The 26,597-nt window shown below is 35.6% G+C and overlaps 1 protein-coding gene across 1 annotated transcript; it reads left to right on the forward strand.

Moving 5' to 3' along the window:
- Positions 1-224: 224 nt before the first annotated feature.
- LOC108668294 lies at positions 225-23,279 on the forward strand. Its single transcript, XM_018155480.2, has 5 exons — positions 225-810; positions 1,031-1,254; positions 1,639-1,844; positions 21,819-21,975; positions 22,148-23,279. Exons 1-5 carry the CDS (start codon positions 690-692, stop codon positions 22,343-22,345), a joined length of 906 nt encoding a protein of 301 aa, XP_018010969.1. The 5' UTR covers positions 225-689; the 3' UTR covers positions 22,346-23,279.
- The last annotated feature ends 3,318 nt before the right edge of the window (positions 23,280-26,597 follow it).

Consider the following 26,597-nt stretch of genomic DNA (forward strand, 5'->3'; position numbering starts at 1 on the left):
TCCTTCAGCTCGTCGCCAGCAGTGTGACTCTTGCCGCGACTGCAGTTGGTGTTAGGCTTTCTATGATTGCCGGTGCTGCGCTGAGACCGAGGTTTCAAACTTCTGACGTTTCCATATTTTGTCATACTTGGAATACAAAAACGAACCATTTCTTCAAAAACTATTGTATAACTAGCACCGAAGTATGGAAAACTGGTTTAGAGCAAAGATTGGCTATTTAAGCGGTGAACGGTGGACAAAAGATCAGTAGTATTCATTACGGAAGAACTTTGAATGTGAAAAAATACTTTCGGCGTACAACAGAATTTCTGTTGAAATTAGTTTCAAGATTACATTTTTGGACTTTAGTTCGTGGAATATAAACATTATTGACTCATTATTATTATTTAAACATGTTAATTGACTCGAAAAAGGCGTGAAATACAGAATACGTTGTCTCTAAACTTACTTCGGCGAAACAATAATCATGCTTGATCTACCTCCATTTCTTTAACTTTATATATTTGTCAACTATGACTTGCATTACCGATAAGGAAGTGAACGCAAATGCAGGTTCTTCGTACTAGCAGAAGAAGCCAGCTAACTAATTGTCAACTAAAGCTGCTAGCGTAGTTCAACAGCGGATTAATTCTTAGTTTTTCAGATAACACGTTTCTACGGCACGATCACTCCTAAATAGATGTTAAATAATGAGGTACATCGCAATGACATATTCTCTGAGAACACTTTTGTCGGTCCTTGTGGTGATATTTCTTCTATTATTAGGGATTCCTTTTCTCACCAAAAGTGTGATAGTAGAAGTTACTGAAGGTGAGTTAAATAGTTCTTAAAAATTCATTAAAAGACAGAAATCATACAAGAAACAAAATAAAAATTTAGCTTCAATGAAATACACATGAGAGATGTTTTTAGTAATGACATAAGTGCCTTGAAAATACATTCGTATAATCGTTTCCCATTGATTTAAATCAATGAATGACTTGAAGCACAACATGTAATATGGTAACCGCCCCTAACACCCTGAAACCAGTTACCGAACACGAAGCGATGCGTTCTTCTCCCGAGACGGAGGACTTGTTTTTCCACCCTGACCTCCTGGGCAAAGACATGCGAGACGAGGCCGTCATCCAGGCAGCTCGAGAGGCCCTCATCGCGCCCGCCCGAGAGGGTCCTTACTACCTTGACAACCCGCGCCAGAAGTTCTACTCCCAGCACGGCCAAGACAAACACGTCACGAAGATTTTCAGGGATATGGTGAGGGTTTTCGGTGTCATATTGCAGTGGTGTCTCATTAAAAAAATTATTCTTCCCACCAATTTAAATGCAAAAACAAATTTACAGATATATTTATACCAGGATTCACTTTAAAGGCGAATTATATTAATATCAGGATTGATTTTTAAAATAACGAGCAGGGTCTTAAATTTTTCCACATCCACATACTCTGCACTCATACAGGTTTTACATTCAGGTATTGTCGGTCGTGTGTATGTCTTTTTCAATTCTATGCCCTAACTGCTTAAAATTGCGGATAAATTATATTGAGAATGAATTACGTTGTTATTAAAATATTGGTTTATTATGCGTAGCTTTCCCAGCTTGAAACCGTATAAATAAAAGTTGAAATAACGATTCCAGAGAGGAGGCTTCTTCTTCGAAGTAGGAGCGTTGACGGGAGAGAGCTTATCTAACACACTGTACCTTGAACGGGAGCTCGGCTGGACGGGCGTTCTGATGGAGCCCACGCCCGTCAGCTACCACGTCCTCAAGAGCAAGAACAGAAGAGCGCACATCATGCGGGCGTGCCTCGCCCCCGACACCAGCTACAGGGAACCTGTCTTTGAGTCAGTGATTCACACTAGAACACGCCGTCGTTGTACGAGGTTCTGGTTATTGTATGCAATTTTTAACTGATTACCTGTAAGTAGTTCCTAAGCCGAGCTTATGATTACAATCTGCATAAACAGCCTAACAGATTACCGATAGTTTAACCGAAATCTTACCCCGAATATTACTCATTGAAATTGGCCAAATAACCCGAAAAAAACGGTCGATTACTCACAATCTTACCCCGAGTTATGACCATAAAAAATTTGAGCACTCTATTCCGATTAAACACCTGAACATTTACCTACAATCTTATGCCGAATCTTGGCCACTAAAAACACGAGTTAACGACCATTTACCCCGATTGACCGAGCACTTTTTAACGAAGACTCAGGCTTGAGCGAGTTTTTGATGGAAGAAACTTTTTGGTATGTATAATTGATTTAAATTTTTGAAATACTTTCAAGAACCTGGGTTCTCATCTTTATTGATGAACACAAAGCTATAAGGTACTTTATACGTTTCATTACACAGTTCTTGAAACTCGGCAAAGGACATATCGCAAGCAACGTAATCACTGTGAATATTGTTCATATCGAGGAAAACAAAACTGGAATAAAATTAATTAATTTGAATTCGTTCTAATGGTTTGTCTTGGTAATATGTGATAGTTTTGGGATAAGTAAATTGAACTAGTTATTATGTCTTACACCGGTGTGAAAACTATCAGCAGGATTTTGATTCTTTTCCGTAGCAATATCACCAAAAAAAGAACAAACTCTTCTTCCTTGGATCTATATCACTGGGATCAGTTACAGAAGCAGTATTCTCAAAATATTCGATTGCACATTTTTGTTGACGACTTATAGGTTGGTTTTCAAGATATTCATCAATATTGCCATTGCAGTCAGAATAATAAATATAAAACATCAGACATTTTTTCTCGTAATAGGCTGCCTCGAATGACAATAGCGTGTAAATGAACCACCCTCTACTAACTTTAATTTGTTTCCATCATAAATCACTCTATATTTTTGAATATTTTCAATGGGCTCATCACTTGAAATCAATGATTTCAGATTCATTATATCCCTTATCGAAAGCGTCCTTCAACAACTTATATACAGGCTGATGAGTTGACTTGCCACACGGGAAAAGATTCTTGAAATCAATACAGTTCTCCGATAGCACGTTTTTCCGCAGTAAATACAAAATGGTTCATCTGTTTATTTTTATTATCGTCTTTCCACTTATAGGATGACACGGATAATTCCGGGATTAAAAGGCAAGCCTTATGAAGAAACAGTAAAGATTATGAAGCTGTCAAGCCTCTGTTATCGACGTCTGCGTGGTGAACTCATTGCAGTATACAAGTATACCCGCGGTTTATACATACAAGGTATCAGAAGAATCACTAGAATTTGAAACAAGAACCAACACCAGGGGCCTAAACTAAAAAACTGCGTTGTAACACATGCATGCGACAACATTTCTTCTCGCTTCGAGTCACCGACACGTGGAACTGCCTCCCTGATAGCATCGTTGACGCTCCGAGTATGAACGCCTTCAAGAACAGACTAGACGAAGCTATGCAGGAGCATATGTTCAGTTTTGAAATGCCTAGCATCTTTCGAGCCTTGCAATAAGTCCAGCAGCTATCTCAATCAATCGTCAGTTATGGAAAGATTGTGTTCAAAAGGCCGGATTCCTTGTGGAATCAGTCACGAAAAGTACAAGAATCGGCAACAGGCCATGGGCCTATTTCTTCAGTGCCGACACTTCTATTTTATAGAGCATTTTAAAAGTTGTATTTCTATAATCCTTCTCAATGTTTGTTCTATTATATTCGCTTGTATTATAATCTGATTTATTTCGAAAGAGAGATTGCGAATATCATAGCGAATAATATCAACGTCAATCTGCAGCTGATTAATATTTCCAGAAATGAACATCACCTCTCTTTGGACATCTGTTATTACGTATTCCATTTTTATAAGAAATTTCATCAGGCTTTTTTTCTCCTAAAAGGCTGCATCGAATGACAATAGCGTGTAAATGTATCACCCTCTACTAACTTTAATTTGTTTCCATCATAAATCACTCTATATTTTCGAATATTTTTGATGGGCTCATCACACTTGACTAGATGAAATGACTTTTTAAACCGAAGCGTAAATGCGTTAAGTGGAGTGAATGCCAATCTTTTGTGTACAAATTATTTCATATCGTACATTAGCTCTCCGTTTTACTAACCAAGATTATAAATACATTGGATGAATTTATAAACTTAGTTTAATATTTATCTTTTCCCAAAATCACAGTAGAGCTCTCCAGCGGACGCCTGTTCCAATATCCTCAACTTTTGCAAGTCGTTCAGAGAATTCATCCTGCTTTTTCTCACTACTTCTGCTACTTTATTCATGTTGTCATCTGCCCGTCTTTTAACACCATCAATATATGCCTTTAATTCAACTTGAATTCCTGCTAATGAGGGTACTTTTTCATCGAGGGATTTGAAATTTTTCATTTGTTTTCGCAATTTTGATCTTACTTCAGTCATTTCCAGAGCTAATTTCATACCAAGATTTTCCAATTCTGTATTTACTTTAATCATTTCTTGAGTTACTCTTTTGTCAATATCGGTAATTTCCTGGAATTTAAAAGCAAAGACAATACCACAGAAATTCACCATATCTTTATAAGAGAAAACGTTTCGGAATCCAGCTCCATCGTCAGTTCATAACACAAAATTCAGTTCAGAAGGAGTTCAGTCCTAGAAACACAAATACAATCAATTAGTAAAGTAAAATGCATTGTCAGGTTTTAAAATGGAAAAAAATTAAATAAGACATGAAATTAACGCTAGTAAACGGCCTATCTATTTACTATTTCAAGAGGAAAGGAGCTAATAGCGGCATTCAGACTGGGCTTCTGCTTGAATATATACAGGGATTCTAAAATTCGTAGATCAGTAACACCTGATGTGAGAGCTAGAATTTTAAAATAGCTATGAGATACAAAGGTGTTGCACTGCTCGGCATGAACACGTACAGCAGAATGAGGTGGATGTGCAAGTAGGTTCTCCTGCCCTAATGCTTAGCCAGCCTAGTATAGAAATTGCGTGACGTCATACCGATATATTGACGATACCTTTATTAATTTTTAAGCATCCCTCTCATGTGGGCCTTCTCTTTGACTATCTTGATCTCCAACATAAGTCTATCAAATTCACCATGGAGCTTGAATCAGAGAACAGCTTGTCTTTCCTTGATTACAAAGTTACCAAATCTAATGGCCGTTTCCAAATTTCTGTTTTTAGAAAATCGACATTTACCGGCTTAAGCACCAGCTTTTTTAGCTTTTGTTCCTTTCGTTTCAAATTAAGTGGGATCCAAACATTGATAAACCGCGGCTTTCGCATTTGCTCCAGTTTCCTAGCCATGCTCTCTGAATTCGAATGGTTGCGCAATATCTTTTCACAAAATGGCTTTCCATCGCATCTGGTGTTTACCCAAGTTACAAAGTTTATGTCCAAGCAATATACTGCAGTTGTTCCCAAGTGTGACAATAGGAAAGTTGTTTACTGTTCTTTTCCCTACTTTGGCTCCGCATCTGAGACTGTATGTCAAATGAATTAAAAGTTTTATTTTCTAAATATCTTCCGGATATAAATCTTCATGCGTTGCTAGTTAACAATTTTAGAATCGGCTCGTTTTTCAGGTATAAGGATACCCTACCTGTTCTTATGCGATTGTCACTAGTTTACAGATATAGTTGCGCACAGTGCGCATCAGCGTACGTCGGTATGACGTCACGCAATTTCTATACTAGGCTGGCTGAGCATAAGGGCAGAAGTTATAGAACGGGGAACCTACTTGCACATCCACCTCATTCTGCTGTACGTGTTCATGCCGTGCAGTGCAACACCTCTGTATCTAATAGTGATTTTCAATTTCTAGCTTCCACATCTGGTGTTACTGATCTACGAATTTTAGAATCCCTGTATATATTCAAACAGAAGCCTAGTCTGAATGCCGCTTTTAGCTCCTTTCATCTTGAAATAGTAAATAGATAGGCCGTTTACTAGCGTTAATTTCATGTCTTATTTAATTGTTTTCCGTTTTAAAACCTGACAATGCATTTTACTTTACTAATTGATTGTGTTTGTGTTTCTAGGACTGAACTTCTTCTGAACTGAATTTTGTGTTATAAGCTGACGATGGAGCTGGGCTCCGAAACGTTTTGTCTTGTAAAGATATGGTGAATTTTTGTGGTATTTTCTTTGCTTTTAAATTCCTGGTTAACTTGCGATTTAAGCTAACAAATGATTTTAATACTGTCATTTCCTGAGTAACTTTTCCATCAAGAGTTTGTGCTATTGATTTTACTGCAGGTAATTATCTCTCGAGAAAGTTGGTATGCACCATGACACCCTCCCTCACTAAATCAATTTATTATCGGTCATTTCGGAATCCTTTAAGACCCCCTCATCAACATAACTCTTGCATGCTGCATCCTTATCCTCAATTGGACAAGAGATATTTGCAAGTCTCCGATTCTTCAGGTCAAAATTTTTTGACCTGTACCTGTGAAGTACCTGTCGAGGTACTGGAAGCCAATACCTAGAGGACCTCTTAGATGTGATATGGGGGTACTATTAATTTTTGTTCCAACACCAGCCATTTTAATAAAGTAAAACTCTAAAGCCTACAGACTTTCCGGAACTCGTGAAGCTTTAAGATTATTTATACGACCAGTTAATATTTTGTTCATTTCTATGGTTTTATCAGTTTCATTCTGTAGCATCAATTTCAGTTAATTACTTTTATTCCGATTTTATTTAGAAATTTTTCTTTTTGATTGATTTTTTATTTTATCTCTGGAAACCTCATAAAATTTGTTTTTAAGATCCTTTATAATTAATAATATCTTCCAGTTTTATTAGCGAAACTGACCCCGTTCGTAACCCCATGATTTGTTCTGTTATGTTATTAAATTTCACATCATTAATTGAAGCTAAATTTGACTCCAAGCCCAAGCTTTTGAATTTCAGATCAACTTCAGCAAAAGATAATTTTCCATCAATTTGTAACTCTAAGTTATGAATCCGTAATTCTGAAGTTTTAGCTTTTAATTTACTAAATCTTTAAACGCCAGATGTACTCTACGGATCTCCTCATCAGCTTTAATAATCAGTTTCAAATTTTCTTCATTATGTTCTTGACTTTATCTTCGAGCGTTACCTGCAAACTATTTCTTTTCTCCTTGCATTGTTTCATTGGTTTATCCTCAATGTCCCTTTCTCTATTTTTCATTTTGTCATCGAGCGCTAACTGCAAATTGATGATTTTCTGATAAATTTTCTTGATTAGTTTTTATTCAACATGCAATTCCAAATTCTTGACTGCCATCGAAAGCCGACTGCAAACTGTAAATTTTCTCATCAAATTGTTTAAATAGTTTTTCTTCAAAAGAATTGATCTTGGACTCTAAAATTTTATATATATCTTAAAGTGCAGACTCTAAAAATTTCAAACCTAAATCAGTATTAGAAAACTCAACTCGTAAGTCATCTCTTAGAGTTGTAATAATTGAATTGAAAGTTGAATGTTTATTTCGAGAAGTTTCGATTAAAGTTTTCAGAGACTCTAAAGGAAATACTTCAAAATTGGTTTTACCGTACCATCTTTACAAGTTGATGAGAAAGTCCAATTATTTGCATAGATGTTAATACTTGTCATTTTATAAATAAAATAAAATAAATAAATTTTAGCACCCATTCTTATAAATATCTAATGGGATGGAATCTAATCTCTCATACTCCAGTCTTTTTAACATTTCTAAACATAAATGACCACAAATTACATCACCCATTGTTTTGTATTTTATAGGCGGACCAAAAAATGTTGCATTTATTCATGTACGTTTTAAACTCGTTGGAACATGTTAAACAATAACTATCAAAGTAATAACAGGCATCTTTTTCCTTATACCAACAAGTCCAATGCGTTCCACTTCCCTCTTCCACATCCAGTTTAAAAATTATTCGCTCCGCTTTATAAGGTGACCTAGGAAGTCTATCTCTCATAAAAATATCTTTGACTGCGGGAACTTCCAATACTCTCACAGGGATCAATCTTGAACCTTTTAGGATCCCTTTTTAGCTTCTATTGCTTCAATGTGTCGTTTTGTTTCTGCTATAAGTTTATCATTCTTTCTTCTTATCAACCGCACTAGCTATGGCAGAAGCCATCCTACCAGAAACCCGGCAGCACCTAGAGCTCATACGATAGCAGGAATTGAAAAGATAAAAACTCCTTCTTTTGCTTATTTTACGGATACAAAAGAAGTTTTAGTTTTCTTACATGTCAAGCAACGTCCGCTCTTCAATATTTTATAAATTTTCGTAATAACATACTGAGCATGCTCAGTATCAGTCTTTTTTGACACTTTACACGATACATCATTTAAATAAGATATAAATCCGAAAAATTATAAATATGTAGTAATTTATATTAACTTTTTCACCATCAGATTGTAATTGAATTATTCTGTTTGAAAGAATCATTGAAAGAATGTGTATTATCAGGAATGCTGGTATTGAATTCAGCTTCTATCTTCATATCAATAAGACTGTCGTTAAGACGTTCATTTGCCGACTGATATCAAATACAAACGTCGGATGTAAAAACCTATCATCTCTGTATGCAACCTCACAATTGGCCTGTGATGCATAATCTATCATTTTCTAAATCAATTTGTAACTTTTGCTATGACTTTATCAAATTTTTTATTCCTGACAGCCGCTGCTCAAGGACGACCCATGGTCGCCTAGCGGTATAAATTAGCGGCTCTATTTCCGCTTTAGGTTCTGGTTGTACGAGGGAAATAAGCGCCTGATTAGGATCCGATCTATTACTTGATAACCGTGGGGCAACTGCAGGACGCGCGTATTTGGTACCTGATACTTTCGGGACAGACACGGCCGAATCTGAAAAGTGCGTTGGAAGATGCCCCCTCCCTTCCTCCCATATAAAGGGAGGAAGGGAGGAGGCATTTGAATGTTATTAATAATCAATTAGAAATTTTAATTATAATAAAATGACCCAATTAAGACCATTTAATAAGTTAAATAACTCTAACAACTTGATCTCAATGTCTGTTTATTTTAAGCTCTGTGTGTTCATTTTGAACTCAATGTGTGTTTAACTTAATTACAACACTTCTCTTTAACTTCATTTCTTGTTTGTTTGTTTGTTTGTCTGTCTGCTACAAATCTTATAATCGATGTTTAACACACTTCTACCTCTCCAATCAATCTTAAATTTTGCAAACTTGTGTAAAGTTTGAGACAATGCATGAATCAGTTGACAAAATTTGAAAATTAAAAAAAATTCAATATTAAAAAATTGGAAAAATTTTGTCTGCTACAAATTTTATAATCAATATTTTACACACTTTTACCTGTCCGATCTATCTGAAAATTTGAACACTTACGTAAAGTCGAAGACACTGCATGAATCAATTGACAGAATAAATAAATTTGAAATTTAATTTTTTTATATATTAAAAAAATGATAAATTAACTTTTTTAATATTCGAAAATAAAATTAGAAATTCATTCTACATGTGTAACATTGGAGACACTGGATTCTTTAGAAGTGTTGTCTTTAAAAAGTAATTTTTAAACGTATATCATATTAATTCAACTCGATGTAAGTACAGCTTCTGGAATCCAAGATGGTTCATGATATCCTTTCCATTTAACTAACAATTTTCCTTTACTCTTTTTCGAAATTTTATAACTTTCATAAACATGACTGCTCTATTTTGATAATTATTCTTCATAAAAACTCCCTAATACTTCTTCACCGCTCATATCTTACAACCAAAAAGTTACTGATTTTGTCTCTAATAGTTTAGGGTACGTACACAGTGAAAGCAGGTTGCAAGCGTGCTGGTTACCTGCTGAGGCTGGCGCCTGAAACAAGCGCGAGAGGGTGTTTACAGAGGAAGCAGGAAACCAGCTGGAAGAAACCAGGTTTTTTATTAGAGAGGAAGAAACCATTCGCAAGAGGAGGAAACCAGGTCTTTTTGATATGCATTTAATGTAAAATTAAACCAATGTTCCCTTACCGTCACAGTTCATCTTCTTGGCAATGTCAGCCCAAAGTTTCTCAACTACAATTCGGTTAAAGTTTTCTTTACTCCATTTGTCCCAAATGGGTGTTCGAGCATACATCTCTGTGATTAATTGATCACTGCCGATGCTCATCATATGTTATTACCTCTCAAAAATCCATCCAATTGAGTGCAAACAAAGAAAATGGATGGTTTAAAGGTACAACTAATTCAAAAATGACCATATGCCAAGCTGGTTGGGAAAATAAGATTGTGCAGTACATTCCGGTAAATAGGTATAAGCAGGTTGTCGGCAGAAGCCTATTCATACAGGTTTTCACTGTGAACACTTACATTATTATCCTTTGTTCATTCTTGTGGCAGGTTGGAGCAGGTTGCCCGCGCGGGCAAACCTGCTTTCACTGCGTACGTACCCTTAAAGATGATAAATAACTCACGTGTGAAATTTAGGGATATCCTTTTTGAAATCTCTACGTTTTCTACTAATTCTGACACGATCTCCAATCTTGAATTTAGTCTTTCTTACAACAGTCTTTATCTCTAGGAATGAATTTGCAAAGACTATTTTACTGTACTGCTCAATTGTAGCTTCACGAGGAGTCATTTTTATTGGTCTAAGATTACTATTATTATAATTTTCAACTAAATCTGGTAAAATATCTACCCACTTTTTTGTCTTGGCGTACGTGAAATATTTCCACATGTTTGTCTTGAGAGCTCGGTTAAATCTCTCAACAACGTGAGTTTTAGTTTCATTTTCAGTTGTAAACCATTAAGTTTCAAACTTTTTGAATAACTCTTTGTCGGCTTGTTAATGAACTCTAGACCATAGTCTGTTTGAATTTTTGAGGAATTCGTTCAGTGAAAAGCTATTGGAAAAAGGTTTTAATCTCTTCACCAGTTTCTCTACACTACGTATAGGAACTGCTCAAATAAGTTTACTAAAGATACACGTATTAATCACAGTTAGACTGTAATTTTTGCCTTTAACAGTATTCTTTTGCATGTCAACTAAATCTGCCTGCCATTGATCATCGTTCTTTGTTACTTTGACTCTTCTTGTACTGAAATTTGGTTTTATTGGTTTATGTAGAGTGTATGTTTCTCATGACTCCAACCAATTCGTGACTTGCTTTCGAGATAAACCTCTTCTACGAACAAGTCCCCACGTAGCCGGTTTCAGGACAGTAATAAATTTGACTTAGAATTTTACCACTCGCTTCTGTGAGTGGACTTTTACTTTTTTTTATACTCCAGGACCTACATTAATTTTTCCAGCATCATACCATTAACTAATTTTACATCAGTTCTAACATATTAAGGCTCATTAGGATCTATCGCAATTTCAGCCGCTTTCTTCGCTAGTATATCATCAGACTTGTTTCTGTCTTTAGTTTTTGTATGCTCGCTATAGAACATATCATGCTCTTTACAAGCTCCATTCAATGAATTAACTTCTTTATAGCCTTCATTCTGTCTTTTTTGCATCTTAGTCCCAGGGCAACAGAAGAAGTAGGTATGCTTATCATTGAAAGAACCGTTGAGAACTTGCTCAGATTGAATGTTGAAGGGTAGTTTTAAATGCATTTCTGGCAGTGCATGGTAATTTCCTTAACATCGGTTTAAAAATGCCACTCCCAGTTTTTCATAACGATGAAATGATATCAGCTGGTTTAAATATTCATTATTATCTGTTGACAGTAGCTCAGGATAGTTTATTATTGTTCTTTTATGTAGACTATCCCTTTTATCAGAATATTTTACTAAACAGTTTTTAGAAGACTCGTACTCGATCCAAAAACATCAAATTTTTTCAATGTGTTTTTATTTTTTCTTTATAAAATGAAAGCTGAAGAATCATCTAATGTAAATAACGTGAAAAACATACATTTATTGTGTAAACTCTTTGGATACATTTTTAATGAAATGAAAGCAAATATTGTTGGAATGAATCATTGCAAAGTTACTAACACAGTAGTCAAAAACCTAAACAAACATATAGAAACTCAAAAACACCTTAAAGCAATTAACATTTCGATCATATCAAGGAATACTTTAGTTCAAAGATAGAATGTGTAATTTGCAATTGTGAATCTCAAAACTTAAAAAGGCATGAACAAACAAACGTCCGTAGAAAACGTCTGAATCGTAGCATATTAGCCAGTTCTTTCTTTTATTGTAATCTTTTTAATTCAGAAATGGATGATGTCGGAGCACATGAAAACAGCTGTACATTTTAAAAATACATTTGAATGCATGCGAGGTGATATTAAGAAGAAGGCTGTTGATGATCAATGCTCAGAACATATTTATCATGATATAAGAACGATCAATCCGAAGTTATTTCTCAAAAATACGACATCTGAAGTTATTCAAGTAATTAAGCAGTCAAAATTCGATACTATTATATTATAGCTGAATTTGCAATTCGACTTCTATAAATTCAAATTAGGTAGCGAGAAAATTTATAATACCGCTTGTTTCAATTCAAACAGGTTTATAGAACTTTTAAGGATTCACATAAATTTTGAATACAATTAAAGGACTGTATGATAATCTGATACATAGAATCGAAGAATTTACGAACAACTATTCTGGATGGACATTAATCAATTTGCTAAACTTCACAATCAAAATTGTTGAATACACACCTTTAAGAGGTTCTAGCAATATTGAATTACCAGAAAAATTGAGACATCTAAAATATAAGTCAATAAACATTAAATACCAAGATAACGTGTGCTCTAGGTGGACGGTCGCGAACCACTTCTGCAGAGATGAAAAATGTTAACAAAATAACGAAAGTATTGAGGAAGAAAGCGGAATTGTTAGATTTTGAGATATCAAATTCCCTATGAAAATTAAAGATTAAATATTTCTATAAATGTATATAGCTTGAATTATTGTTTGGAGCTAAGCCCACTTCAAATAAATAAAATTAAAAATAAAGATGTGGTTTTATTATTGTTAATAACAAATGAGAATGGAACTCATTATGTCTTGATGAGGTCTCAAAGTCCATTTATTCACATGGTGAGCTATAGAACTAAATATGTATGTCCATACTGCCTGCATGCATTTATAAGCAAAGACCTACTTGAAAAACAAAATGATTGCTCTGTTCCCACACCCAGCAAATATGTTTTTAGTGATGGGAAACTAGAATTCAAGGCCTTTAAAAAGACTATCAAGCATCCCTTTGTAATTTACGCTGATTTTGAATCGACTTTGGTAGGTAATTATTCATGTCAACCAGGCCTAAAGTCGAATTATACGGGAATATTCAAAAACATGAGCCTAATAGTTACTGTTGCTATACTAAATGCGAAGATGATAGGTCCTCAATTTTGGAGTTGTATAATGGTTAAGATGCATCGTTGAAATTTGTGGAATATCTAGAAGCAGAAACAAAACGTGTGTATGAATTAATAAATCAATATCCAAAAAATATGTTCTTCAACTGAAAAATACCACGAACACAGTAATGCTACAGTTTGCTATGTCTATCATGTAAAGTTTACTAAACAAAACTAAATGGTTAGAGATCGCAACAACCTAACGGGAGACTATAGAGGTCCAGTGCATCTCAGGTGTAACTTTAAAATTAGAAATCCCAATTCTATTCCAGTGTTTATGCATAATTTATCCAATAATCATTCACAACTCTTTATTAAAGAACAAAGGTAAAGTGTCTTGTAAAATAAATGCTATACCAGAAACAGATCAGAAATACAAAAGTTGCACACAGACCGTCAAAGTCGGGACGTACATAGATAAAAAAACTGGGAAGGAGCAAGGCATAACAAGAGATTTAAGATTCTTAACACTTTCAGATTCATGTCTTCATTGTTGGATGCATTATCAAAAAATTTATCTGAGCATATAGAATTGAAAAGACATTTCCCTAATAAGGAACATTTGAAATTGATACAAAACAAAGGCATATATCCATATGATTACTTGGATACCTATAATTAAATGAATTCAATTAGTTTGCCATTGAGGGATGAATTCTATAACAAATTAAATGATATAAATATATCTGCTAAAGAATATGAACATACTAAAGAGCAGAGGTGGGCAGTAGCGCGCTACATGTAGCGGCCGCTACTAGCGGCCGCTACATTTTCAGTAGCGGTAGCGGTAGCGGCTCTACATTTAAGGCAATGTAGCGGTAGCGGTAGCGCCCGCTACATATTTAAGTAGCGATACGAGGTTTTGCCGCTACAGCGCTACCGCTACATTTATAAACAAAGCCTTAAGATTTTACTTAAGGGGACCGGCTACCCTCCAACAAAACTTTTTTGTTTACAGACGGATCGTTTTGAAACTTGGTACACATATGTAAAACAGAAATCTATGACCTTTTTGTTCATGTAAATTAAAAAAAATGAAAGTAAACCTGAAATTAACAGAAAACGGCATATAAGGGGTACTCTAAAAAAGTTTATAACTTTTGCAAATCACATGCTACAATGTCGAGACACATATCATTCGATTTGTAACAACAATATCTAGCGACTGTTGAGCCCCGATTTTTCATTTTCTTCTTCGTTTTTTTTTATTCGCGTTCCCATTTTTTTCACATTTTTACCCCCCACCCCCTCCCCCTCCCATATATAAGTCAAACCATGCACATTTTAAAAAAAGGCTTCTAGAGTCGCTAGGTATTGTTTTTACAAATCTAATGGTATGTCTCTCATTGCCGTAGCTTGAAAACTATTGGAGTTATAATTTTTTTAAGATGGCGTTTTTTGGATTTGTAAATTGTTCAGGGGAGCCAAATAAAGTAAAATTCATTGAAAACAGAAGAATATGCCCAAAAAGTCTTGATATTGTAGCCCAAGCTTTTCCATTGCCAATTATTTGCATTCAGGGTACCAGCACGCGTCTTTAGACCTATTTATGTTCAATTTAACGTGAATAATAGGCTATAAATGGGACTTTTTATATATTCATTTTACATAACTTTACAACTGCATTACGCAAAAACTATCGCATGTACATCCATGGTAGTAGTTTCGTTAAACGCGTCTTGTTTGTAGCTTTCAAACGAGTGCAAACACTTTGCAATTAACGTAAATAATGACAAAAATACCATTTATTTGTAAATAATGATATAAAATGATCATTTATAAAAGTTCAAGACTGCATTACACAAAAAAGTATTGCATGTACATCTATGGTAGTCGCTTTGTTGAACGCGTCTCGTTTGTAGCTTTCAAACGAGTGCAAACACTTTGTAAATAACGCGAGTAATGATCAATATATACAGATTTAATTCAAATAAATCTTTGTACATATTGTTAAAAAATGTTCATATATATATTTTTAAAATTGTCTTACGCAAAAATTATAGCACGCACAGACATGCGGTAAACTGAGTTAGACGCGCCTTTTCAGCAGCTACAAAATGAGTCAAGAAAACGGTAAAGCCAAAATTTCCGATTTTTAGGGTAGCCGGTCCCCTAAATAGTATTAAATATTATTTAAAAACTAGCATGATACATACATAATATAAATTACAGAATAAAACTGTACGAAAGATTTCGGTGTAATGTTTTCAACCTCAGCCTGTTACTAGTGTCAACATGTTAGTTGGTACCTGTTAAGTTGTTACCAGTTACCACTTACAGGTTTTTTCATCTTTCAGTTTGCTTGCAGTTATTTTTACACAGTTATTTTTATGTTTCACCTTCCGTACATGGATGTCTACTTTAATCTACCAATCTCAAAAATAATCCACATAAATATACAAAAAGAGTGATTTCTATATGTATATCTGGATAATTTTTTAGATTGGTAGATTAAAGTTCACATCCATGTAGGGAAGGTAAAACATAAAAATAACTGTAACTTTTATTTACTTTATCTAACCCGTACCAGTTCGGTTAGGTTAATTGCAATAAAGTTGCATTGATATGTTTTAAAAATGTTTTATTATCATTAAATGTTAATGAGTAAATCCCAATAGCAGAACAATAAATATTAAGAGATTTCTAATAATTTTGGCCATTGTAGCGGCTAATGTAGCGCGCTACATTTTACTGTAGCGGTAGCGGTAGCGCCCGTTACAATCTAGTGGATGTAGCGGTAGCGGTAGCGCCCGCTACATTTAGAGCATGTAGCGGTAGCGGTAGCGCCCGCTACATTTAGAGCATGTAGCGGTAGCGGTAGCGCCCGCTACATTTAGAGCATGTAGCGGTAGCGGTAGCGGCGCTACATTTCAAAGTAGCGCTGCCCAGCTCTGCTAAAGAGGTTTGAGGTGTATTCAAATGCAAAAAATTTGAAGATTACCATATCCTCTACCTCAAAGTTGTGTCCTTGTTATTAAGGGAAGTGTTTGGAACTTTAGAAATACCTGTTTGAAAACATATAAATTAGATCCAGTTCATTATTGCACAGCTCCAGGTCTATCAATTGATGCTCTATTGAAGAATACCGAGATAGAATTAGATTTGATAAACGATCCTAATATGATACTACCCATTGAGAAAGGTTTTTAGAGGTGGTGTTTCAATGATTTCTACAAGACATGCTAAAGGATATAATAAATATATCCCTAAAAGTTATGATCCTCCAAAACCGAGTAAGTATATATCATACATGGACGCAAATAATTTATATGGTTGGGCAATGTCACGGAGCCTACTAACAGGAGACTTTAGATGGTTGACAGAAAACGAACCATTCAAAGAAAATAAAGGATACATTTTAAAAGTTGACTTTAGTTATCCAAAAGACTTACATGACAATCATAATGATTTACTTCTAGCACCTGAAAATATTCAAATAGGGGATGTTCATAAGTTATTACCTCGTCTTGGTAAGCGTGAAAAATATGTAATCCATCACAGTAATTTGAAACTTCATGAGAAGCTTGGATTGCAAACTAGAGAAAATTCATAGAATATTAAAATTCGATGGAAGTCCATGGATGAAGTCAGATATAGATCTGAATACACAATTAAATGCGTCAGCACTCAAAATCGGATTTTTATAGATATTTCTTCAAGGTAATGAATAATTCTGTATTCGAAAAAAAATGGAGAACATTAGAAACCGAGTCGAAAATAATTTGGTTAAGACTAAGCAAGAATTGAGAAGATTAGTTAATAAACCTAATTTCAAATGATTCAAAATATTCTCGGGAAACATGATATCATGTCATATGCAAAAACAAACGATAAAGTTTGATAAACCTATCTATGTGGGGATGAGCATAATAGATATAAGCAAGACATTGATGTGTGACTTTCATTACAACTCCATTAGAAGAAAATATAGCAATGGAGCAAAGCTATTGTTCACTGATACCGATTCACTCTGTTACCAAATCCAAACCGATGACTTCTATGAAGATATGAGGGATAATCAGGACTTATTTGACACATCGAATTATGCTAAGGATCATTTCCTATATTCAAAACTGAACAAAAAAATTAATCGGTAAAATGAAAGATGAAACTAGCAGCCTTCCCATAGAAGAATTTGCAAGTCTTCGAGCAAAGCTGTAATAACTGTATTGTCATCGCCCAAAGTGTTCTGTAGGTTAAAAATGTATTAAGAGAAATGTTATTTAAAGGAATACAACCATGGATGAATATAAGAGAGCATTGAATAATGAGACTATACATAACAATGTATAATATCCCAAGTGATAATCATGAATTGTATACGAAAGTGAGCAATAAAATGGCTCTGAATGGTGATGATGATAAAATACACGCATTAGCAGACGGTATTAATACGCTAGCATTGAATTACTATTCAATATAGAATATTGGTTGTGTGAGCCTTCATAGAAAAGGCTTTTTAACGCCTTTTTAATTGCAGGTTGCTGCACGCCCTGGATAGGTTGATTTAACGACCCATAATAGAAAAGGATTTTCTACGTCTTTTTAATTGCAGGTTGCTGCATGCCCTGGATAGGTGGAGTGGACGACCCTTAATTAATGGAAAAATCTTTTCTACGCCTTTTTAATTGCAGGTTGCTGCAGGCCCTGGATAGGTGGATTTGACGACCCTTAATAGAAAAGGCTTTTCTGCGCATTTTTAATTGCAGGTTGCTGCAGACCCTTGATACATAGGTGGAGTTGACGACTCTTAATAGAAAAGGCTTTTCTACGCCTTTTTAGGTTTGTTGGAACTACGAAGGTAGAAATACTGAAAATAAAAATATTGCCTGAAGCTTTCATTGAACGCATTATGGAAATATCGATTATAATAGATGTGTACATATGTATCACATAAATAAATGTTTTAAAATCAACATAGAGTTTTTGAATATCCGATGCGAAAATATTATTAAATTCCAAATAAGCATAAATAAAACAACCAATTTTCTTGCAATGCTTAAATTGCCCTCAATATATGAGTACATTCTTACCAGTGATTTACTTGGCGGCTAGATCGGAGAGATGTTTGAATGAGTTTGTCGTCATTCTCTCTTTTCTTATAAGCTCATAAAGGGGTAACGAGACTTGAGCAAGTTTTTCGAATTTTGCTCCTAATTTGCCTATCCAACGCAATCTATTTACATATGACATAGAAATACCTAGGTTTTTAGCTATCACTGTTTGTAAGGTCGAAATTCGTCTCCCCAAAGCAAATTTATCATAATGTTTCTTACAAAATTTATGTAGCAGTATCCATAAAGGATTTGTTCTTTTAGCAGTGACGTAATTATGTTTTAATTTTACTACATTCTTTGACCTAATCAAGAATCGGAACATTAAATCGTAATCATCACACGTAGCAGCAGATGGATGGGAGTTTTCAATTTCGTCAGTATTTTCAAAAAAATTTTTTAACCAATGTTTTTTTGCTGTGGATTTTCAGTTCTTATTTGATTATTTACCTTGAATAATTTCTTTACGTAGGGTTAAAAAGGGGTAGATATTTTATCCTCACAAATATAATTTTGAATTGTTTCATATGAATTATTTTTTAACACATTCTCTATCAAATCCACAACTAGCAACAGTTCTTTCTGTGCATCTCTCAACAAATTTTCTCTCTCAAAAATTATATTTGCCATAACTTATTCCCTCAGATTATGAGGCGGTGACATTAAAATAAGGGAGCTGATTGAGTCGTTGAAGGCTAGAAAGTAAAAACAATAGATAATATTCTAATAATCAAATTTGTGATATTAAATCAGACAAGTACTCTCATACATTACATGAGACGTTATAGCTAATATTATAAGCCACATTAAATATATTTAGCAATGTTAATTACGTATGATATGAAAAACAATGGCTAATTGGATAGTTCAATGTTTAATGCAGCACTTCTGCAGTTAAATATTGCATTGGAGTGCAATATTATTAACCTAGAATCCTAGATCAATGCAGTAGACTGGAAGATATTGACGAGAATGGTCGAGTTGTCGGAAGAAAATGACAGTTTATAATAAATTCGTGGGTCTATGTAGTCAATTGGTCAGGGTCATTCACCCACTCTCACATCGTGATATCGTATAATCATCTTGTATGTTCTGGTCTGTACATGAAAATCACGCTAAACATCGCTCTTCTTACATGAGCGGATGACATATTAATACTGACGTTATAGCCTCAACGAAAGTGGTCTGTCGGATTTGCTAAAGGTGCTGTAGTGAACGTAACACACCGCGGTCACCTCGTGAACACTTATCAAACGAATGTGGGGCATGCGTGATGACATTTACGGTGTTTAATCGTACATATTAAGCCAGCGCTGGCTTGAGATAGCTTTCCTCTTTTCTCTCTCGCTCGAGTAAATGTATCACGAGACAAAATTGGCAGCTCTGTCTGTATGCAATTTATGTCATTATCATCCCGGTTCTGGAAAGTATTTCAAATATTTAAATCAATTATATATCCCACAGAAGTATTTTGCCGACAGCCGCTCTATGTTAAGCACTGAGTTCTCGGGTAAAAATTGCTCGGTCAATCGGGTTAAATGGTCGTTAACTCATGATTTTAGTGGCCAAGATTCGGGATAAGATTGTGGGTAAATGGTCAGGTTTTTAATCGGAAGACAGTGCGTATAATTTGTATGGTCATGACTCGGGGTAAGATTGTGGGTAATTCACCAGGCTTTATTCGGGAGTAATTGGCCAATTTTGATGGGTAATATTCGGGGTAAGATTTTGGGTACATCAGTGGTAAGCTATTAAGCTGTTTATGTAGATTGTGATGATTAGCGCGGTTAAGTAATTACTCCTGTACATTAACATTTGAAATCTGTTCATGCCTCGAGCCTTCGAGCTGACAGACAACGATGGTGTAGACTATTTCCAGCTCAGTCTTGTAGCTGGTATCTAATCCTGTCTGAGTCGAGTTCAAAAATTTGTATGTTTGTGTCTTTGGGTAATAATACCTCGTTGAAAATAATACCTTGAAAATAATTCCTCATGTAATCGCGTGGTTTGTAAAGAATTTTTCTTGCAAGTGAACGCCTGCTTCTAAAAAAACAACGTCTAATAATGCGAAATGACAATTTTAAAGAATATCTATCACAGCGTCTCCGTCGTTGCAACATCCACACCAACTTCATCACTGAAGGCATGTATAATCATGGAGTACAGGGTCCGCCATATTTATGGCAACGGATGTTTGCTATATAAAAATAAATCGGTTTCTAGGAGACTTTTCTTTTATAATGAAGCTTAATATCATCTATTAATTCATCTATTTTATATTGCAAAAGTCTAAGGTGTCTAAATTTACTATTACTTATGGCAGTAGATAGAAATGCAATTGTAACCCTTCATGAAAAGGGCGAGAGTAATTCAGTTATTGCAAAAAGCTCCAAATTCGTCGTGAAACTGTGTGGAAGGTGGTAAAAAAATTCAAGGAAACTGGTGAAACATGCAATCGACCTGGTCATGGAAGGAAACGAAGGGTCCGAACAAAACAACTGGTCAAAATGACGAGGGAGAAGTTGAGGAGAAACCCTCGTCGCTAAGCAGCAAAATTGGCTGCAGAAGCAGGAGTCAGTCAGACATCAATGCGTAGAGTCCTCAAAGATGACCTCAAAACCTTCCCTTACAAGATGCAAACAAGGCATGAACTAACAGACCGTCATGAACGAATGAGGCTCGAAAGAAGCCAGCACATTCTGGATCTCATTTAGGATGGCACGCTGCCCAACTTGGTGTTCAGTGACGTGAAAAAATTTGACATTGAATAAAGCGTTAACCGTCAAAATGACAGAGTTTTGATTCGGGATGGATCTGTTGCAACCAGAACAGCAACACGACGTCAAAATCCCATGTCCGTTATGGTTTGGGTCGCGGTAACCGCCACTGGGAGGTACCCACTCGTTTTTGTCCCCTCAGGAGTCAACGATACATTTCAAACATTTTGGAAGCTGTGTTGTTACCTTGGGCTCATAAACACTTCAACGGCTCACCATGGAGTTTTCAATAAGACTCTGCCCCATCACATGGCTCAAACATGGCTCGTTCATTAGCAAAAATGAATGGCCCTCAAGAACCCCTGATTTGAATTCTCTCGACTTTTCTGTGTGGGCTATTTTAGAAAGTATGGTCTGCAGAACACCTCATGATTCTTTGGATAGTGTGAAATCTAAATTGACACGAGAATGGGACTCGATCCCTCAATAAATGCTGCGTGTCTCCTGTGAAGCTTTCCCGCGTAGATTGGCGGCCGTCATTAAAAATATGGGTGGTCATATTGAATAAATGTATCTGAGAATTGTTTAGGTAATTCTTGGCTACTAGCTCATCCAATAAAAAAAACAATGCAACTGTTTGTTACATTGAGAAATAACAAAAAACATGCGTTGCCATAAATATGGCGGACCCTGTATAATCAAGAGATAATTTGTTTCTTCAGTATAGGGAGAGAAGCTTGGGGCAACACTCTTGTGGACGCCGAGAAGACCAGTAAGTCGGTGGGAGTTCCGTGCTATCCATTCTACAGCATCCTGGCGGCCCTGGGCAACCCTGTGGTGGACTACATGTCACTCGACGTCGAGGGCGTTGAATTGAAGGTACAATAAACATGTCGCTAATCTAAGGGTCTTATGAAATCAATGATCAGCATAAGATAGATAAGATAAGGATTACAATTATTTGATTAGGATTCAATCATTACGATTTAACAAATAGCAATTACCCCATGATAATGATTGTAAAGATTATTTCAGAATTTGTGTGCGGCAGGTGCTGAAGAGCATCCCGTGGGATGACGTGAAGATCAGAGTGATCACCATCGAGATCTTCTTACTTCCTGAAGGCCCTGAAGCGCTCAGGACGTTCATGGAAGGAAAAGGCTTCAAGTTTATAAAGCAACTCAACCAAGACTATCTGTTCATCAATAAACAACTCAGTGGAGGTTTGAACATGAACGTTACTAAGTAAGAAGCTTCTAAGCATACGAATATCAATGAGAATTAATTTCCAACGCTGTTCTCTCTTAGGTAATTAATTCGCTAGTTTCAATCGCTAATATAAATAATTTAAATTCCGTTTTCCCTCGTTAGTTTGAACGAAAATTAACTGAATTTTGTTGGAAGACTTGCAAACGCAATCCTTTACCTACTCGCTGGCGGATAACTTTTTCGATAGTTGTTTGAAAATTAGCATGAAAGTTTCGAAAAAGATGAAAGGATACAAAATTTAAGAACTTTCTGTTATACTGAATAATTTGAACTTCCACTCAACAATGTCCTTCTAATTTTTTTGTACTAATCTGTTTTAGTCGCTGTAAAATTTCACGCGGTTGATCCTTTGGCAAATCATAACAAATTGGGGAAATAATTGCGGTCCATCCAAACATTTTGATCAATAGTATAATAGTCGGCTCTTTCAACAATCATTCCATAAAGTTTGTGTTTACTGCTTTAAATTGGCCTTGGAATAATTTTGTAATTCCAGTTATGTTTTCGCTATGTTAGGGCTGTTGCAAAGTAAAACCAAATGAATCTGAAAACAAAGGTTCCCAGTTGCGAAATTTGATGCTTCGTAATTTCTTACTAAATGAAAATGGATGATCTATGAAGTAGCTGCACGAGTCTTATGACTTTGGTTTAGATATATTGTCAAGTTTCTTATTACTTTTTTCAATATATTGTACAATATTTTTCGTTTGCCTTGGTAATTCGAAAATTAGTGTACCGATGAACATTTTTATATCTTTAACAACGTTTCGAATGTATCAGTCATTCATTATTAAGTTACAAGTCACTTTGAGCGATGAAATTTGGATCGGCATAAGTACAAAATCTTGCAAATAGGATACTAGTACTCAAAAATCAATTTGGTTAGAAATAAATATAAATATGATAAAGAATTAAAGCACCAAAAATTATTTCAAAAACAGTCTCAAGGTTCTGACAATTCCAGTAGTTTGAAGGTTAATGGCTGAGGTCCCAATCCTTAATTAATGATGTGGGCCTCGCGAGTCGGTTGGCGTCGGGGCATCGCATGACGACGCTGGTGCATTCTTCCAGCACCGGACGAGTGATGGTCTCGTTGTGGTCTTCCATTAGGTGGTTCCTTGGTCCACCAGACTGAAGTTTTTTCTTGTAAAACTCACGTTTTTTGCATGGGTTATTGTTCACTACAAGATTCAGTATTTTCTTATTTGAAAATAGATCAGTAGTTTAATTTTATTATTAGTTACGCTTACGATGTTGTTGTGAACGGTGGATTGAACTTCATCTTATTTATGACCACAGGTCTTTTGATTCTCGTAGTAGATGGTTGTGACGTATGCGTTAGTCTCTGATTCGTTGTCAAGTCTGTTTTGATTCTATCGAAGTTTTTAGATTTCGGTATCGATTGTTCTATTGACAAACCCATTATTGACTAAGATTTTTTGCAATTTTTCAGCTCCGTATTTAAGTCATTTTCAGATTAGAGGGTTTTGAGAGCTCGTTGGATGAGAAACATGCACGTATTGTGCTTGTGATAAAATTCTAAGCGAAGCTTTATTATTGCTGCCTGATTTACTGCTGCGGACGACCTGATATTACCATATATGAATATAATGATATTCTTACCTGCATCTTTTTTTATTATGGCTGCTAATGTTCCAGATTAATTCAAAATTATTGCTACTGCAGAAAAGATGTTTTTTAATGACTTTGCTTACCTTTTTACATTCACTGAATTGCTTTAGGTTTGATCAGAGATCGGAATGTGAAAAACAATGCTTAGAAATGGATTCTAAGCGGTATCAATCCTAATATTTTTGGCGACTTTCATGATGAATATAACATAATCATTTTTTTGTCGGATGCAGTGCATGTTGTCCTGATACCCGTAAATGAAGGAAAAGCACTTATCACACAGCTCCTTATCTCATGTGATAAACTGAAAGCTGGCTGTAAACAACTTCATATGGAGCGCACACGCAACGTCAACTATCACATTCACTCGTTCATTAATGATCACTAACCATGTAATGTATGATGGAGCTTACGATCGCGATATATGCTACGTTCTTTTCAATAGAACTATATCACTTTTTAGCTGACTAAACATCTTTTATCAGGCGTATCATGATGCAACAGACGTATCATGTTGCATCAGGGTTAAATTTTTTTCAAAGAAGGAACTTCGCACGAGCCGGAATACTGAGTTATGACCAACGAGAAATCGAGTAAACGTACTAAATTTATAATAGTTGGCTGCACCTCGAGATGAGATCGACTATATAGGCCTGAATTGTGTATATAATAAAGATTTTAGTATCGTGGAATCTATAGCTTTGCACAATGACGACACTGAGCAGAGGTGTCAATAGTATTATGCTCGTAATAATTTCATAGCGAAAAGTTGTGTCCTCTAAGTGCTGACATACTAGTCAAGTTTATTCCATACCATTTTTTAGCTAATGTCTTTATATTATGAACTAATTGTAATGTTCACCTTCACTGCGATGATGAGTATGATGCCGCTGCGTTGCAGTCCCGAGTTTAGGATCAAATTGTAATCACGGCGAATATTCTACCAAGACTTCTAACGATTGCTGTATAGGAATATGTAATTAAGACTATGTAGATTAAGAAGGAATACCTTGAACTAAGCAAGATGGGAGCTTTGTTGAACACGATCTAGGTTCGTTGTTCTGTTGTGTAAGACGTAATATTTTAACTTGGGACGCGACCGAGTTTTCCGACACAGTGTTAAGGAAAATAATGTTCAGAGAGCAATTGAAGAAGAGAACCTTATGTTAGACATCATTGCTATTGAAGCGTTGATGCCAGGAATGTGTCGAGCAAAGAGACAAACATTAGGTGGTCGTGTGCCGCAAAGAGGCAAACTTTGGATTGATGGGGGATTGTACGAAAATAGTGACAGGAAATATTCGTTCCTGAAGTGATTAAGTGCAATATTTATATAGCAGAACGAGCTCCTCTGATTGGCTGAAAAGAGAAGAAGGTTAGGTTCGTTGCTGAAGTGGTTCAGAGAGCGGCTAGGTATGAAGCTTGTCTAATCGCGAGATAGGCACGAGAGATAGCGAGCCTGCTCGCATTTTCAGTTCACCGTCACATTAACGATTACTTGCATCCCCCCCCCTCGTGGAGAGCCAACAGAGGGATCACTCACAGACATCTCTATTATCTCGTGCTTGAAATCTAAAATAGAGACTGGCAAGTTTTCCGCATATGCTTACCTTGTCCTCTATTTCGTTGCAACAATTTGATTGAGTTGAATTTCAAATCGATTCAAGTCATCAAAACTCCTATTAATCAAGCCGTGCATACGCAATGCACACTAACATACAGACAAAATATAAATATATGATCGGTTTTAAAGCCTAATATTGCGTTCAAGTTTAAATAGAAGACACATAAAAATGAACCAATTAACCTAGCTGAAGATTACAGGACAAAAGCGCACGAATGAAATACCAATAATAAAGTGCAAAATCACTAGCAGCCGCGTATCATCAAATAAGCAACACTTCTCAGGTGCGAAATGTCTAATAAGCTATGCGCTGAAATATCATGACATCAATTAACTAACAAATAAACTCGATTAGTTAAATTCATTCCAGATCAAATAATCAAAATCTTATGAAGTAGCAAAACGCTGCGAAGCGTAACATTCAGCCGTAAAAAATGCACAAAGAAACATTTAAATATTTCGTGGTCATCTATAGCCACTAGAAAACTAGCTACCACAAAACAATTAGCAAAACATTAGAGCCGAATCAGCCAACTATACTTGGAGAAGACCAAATTAGTAAACCATATATTTTGAGCCATCATATCGGCAATTACGTGAGATAAATAATTACCTAAACTTCGACTTAATCAAATTAGAGCAGTGGTTCCCTAAGTGGACGATATCGCCCCCCCCCCTGGGGCGGTGGAAAGATCTGGGCGGTGAGAAAGTAATTAGGGGCAGTAGGGGGGCGGCAGTCCGCGAAGTCGGAGTCAGAAGTTCGCACGTTTGTTTGATGATTTGTACACAACACATGCAGAACATGACTTCGACTCGAATAAATTTTCATGAGCGAAAAAGCACCGTTTGGTAGTTAGGAATTTATGTTTAAAATTTCGTTCCAATCTGTTAAGTAGTTTGGAATAAATTCTTTGATCACTGCGAATTTCGGCCCGTATGGCCATATAACCCCCGATTGAATGAAGGTGAAATTTGA

This window comes from Hyalella azteca, unplaced genomic scaffold (assembly GCF_000764305.2).
Source record: "Hyalella azteca isolate HAZT.00-mixed unplaced genomic scaffold, Hazt_2.0.2 contig14641, whole genome shotgun sequence".
NCBI lineage: Eukaryota > Metazoa > Arthropoda > Malacostraca > Amphipoda > Hyalellidae > Hyalella > Hyalella azteca.

What these genes read in the sequence shown, in the direction of transcription:
- LOC108668294 (XM_018155480.2), top strand. Translation starts at nt 690, where the DNA reads ATGAGGTACATCGCAATGACATATTCTCTGAGAACACTTTTGTCGGTC. An exon ending in CGAAGATTTTCAGGGATATG is followed by an intron (nt 1,255 to 1,638) that starts GTGAGGGTTTTC and finishes TAACGATTCCAG; the next exon opens with AGAGGAGGCTTCTTCTTCGA. An exon ending in TCGAGGGCGTTGAATTGAAG is followed by an intron (nt 21,976 to 22,147) that starts GTACAATAAACA and finishes TGTGTGCGGCAG; the next exon opens with GTGCTGAAGAGCATCCCGTG.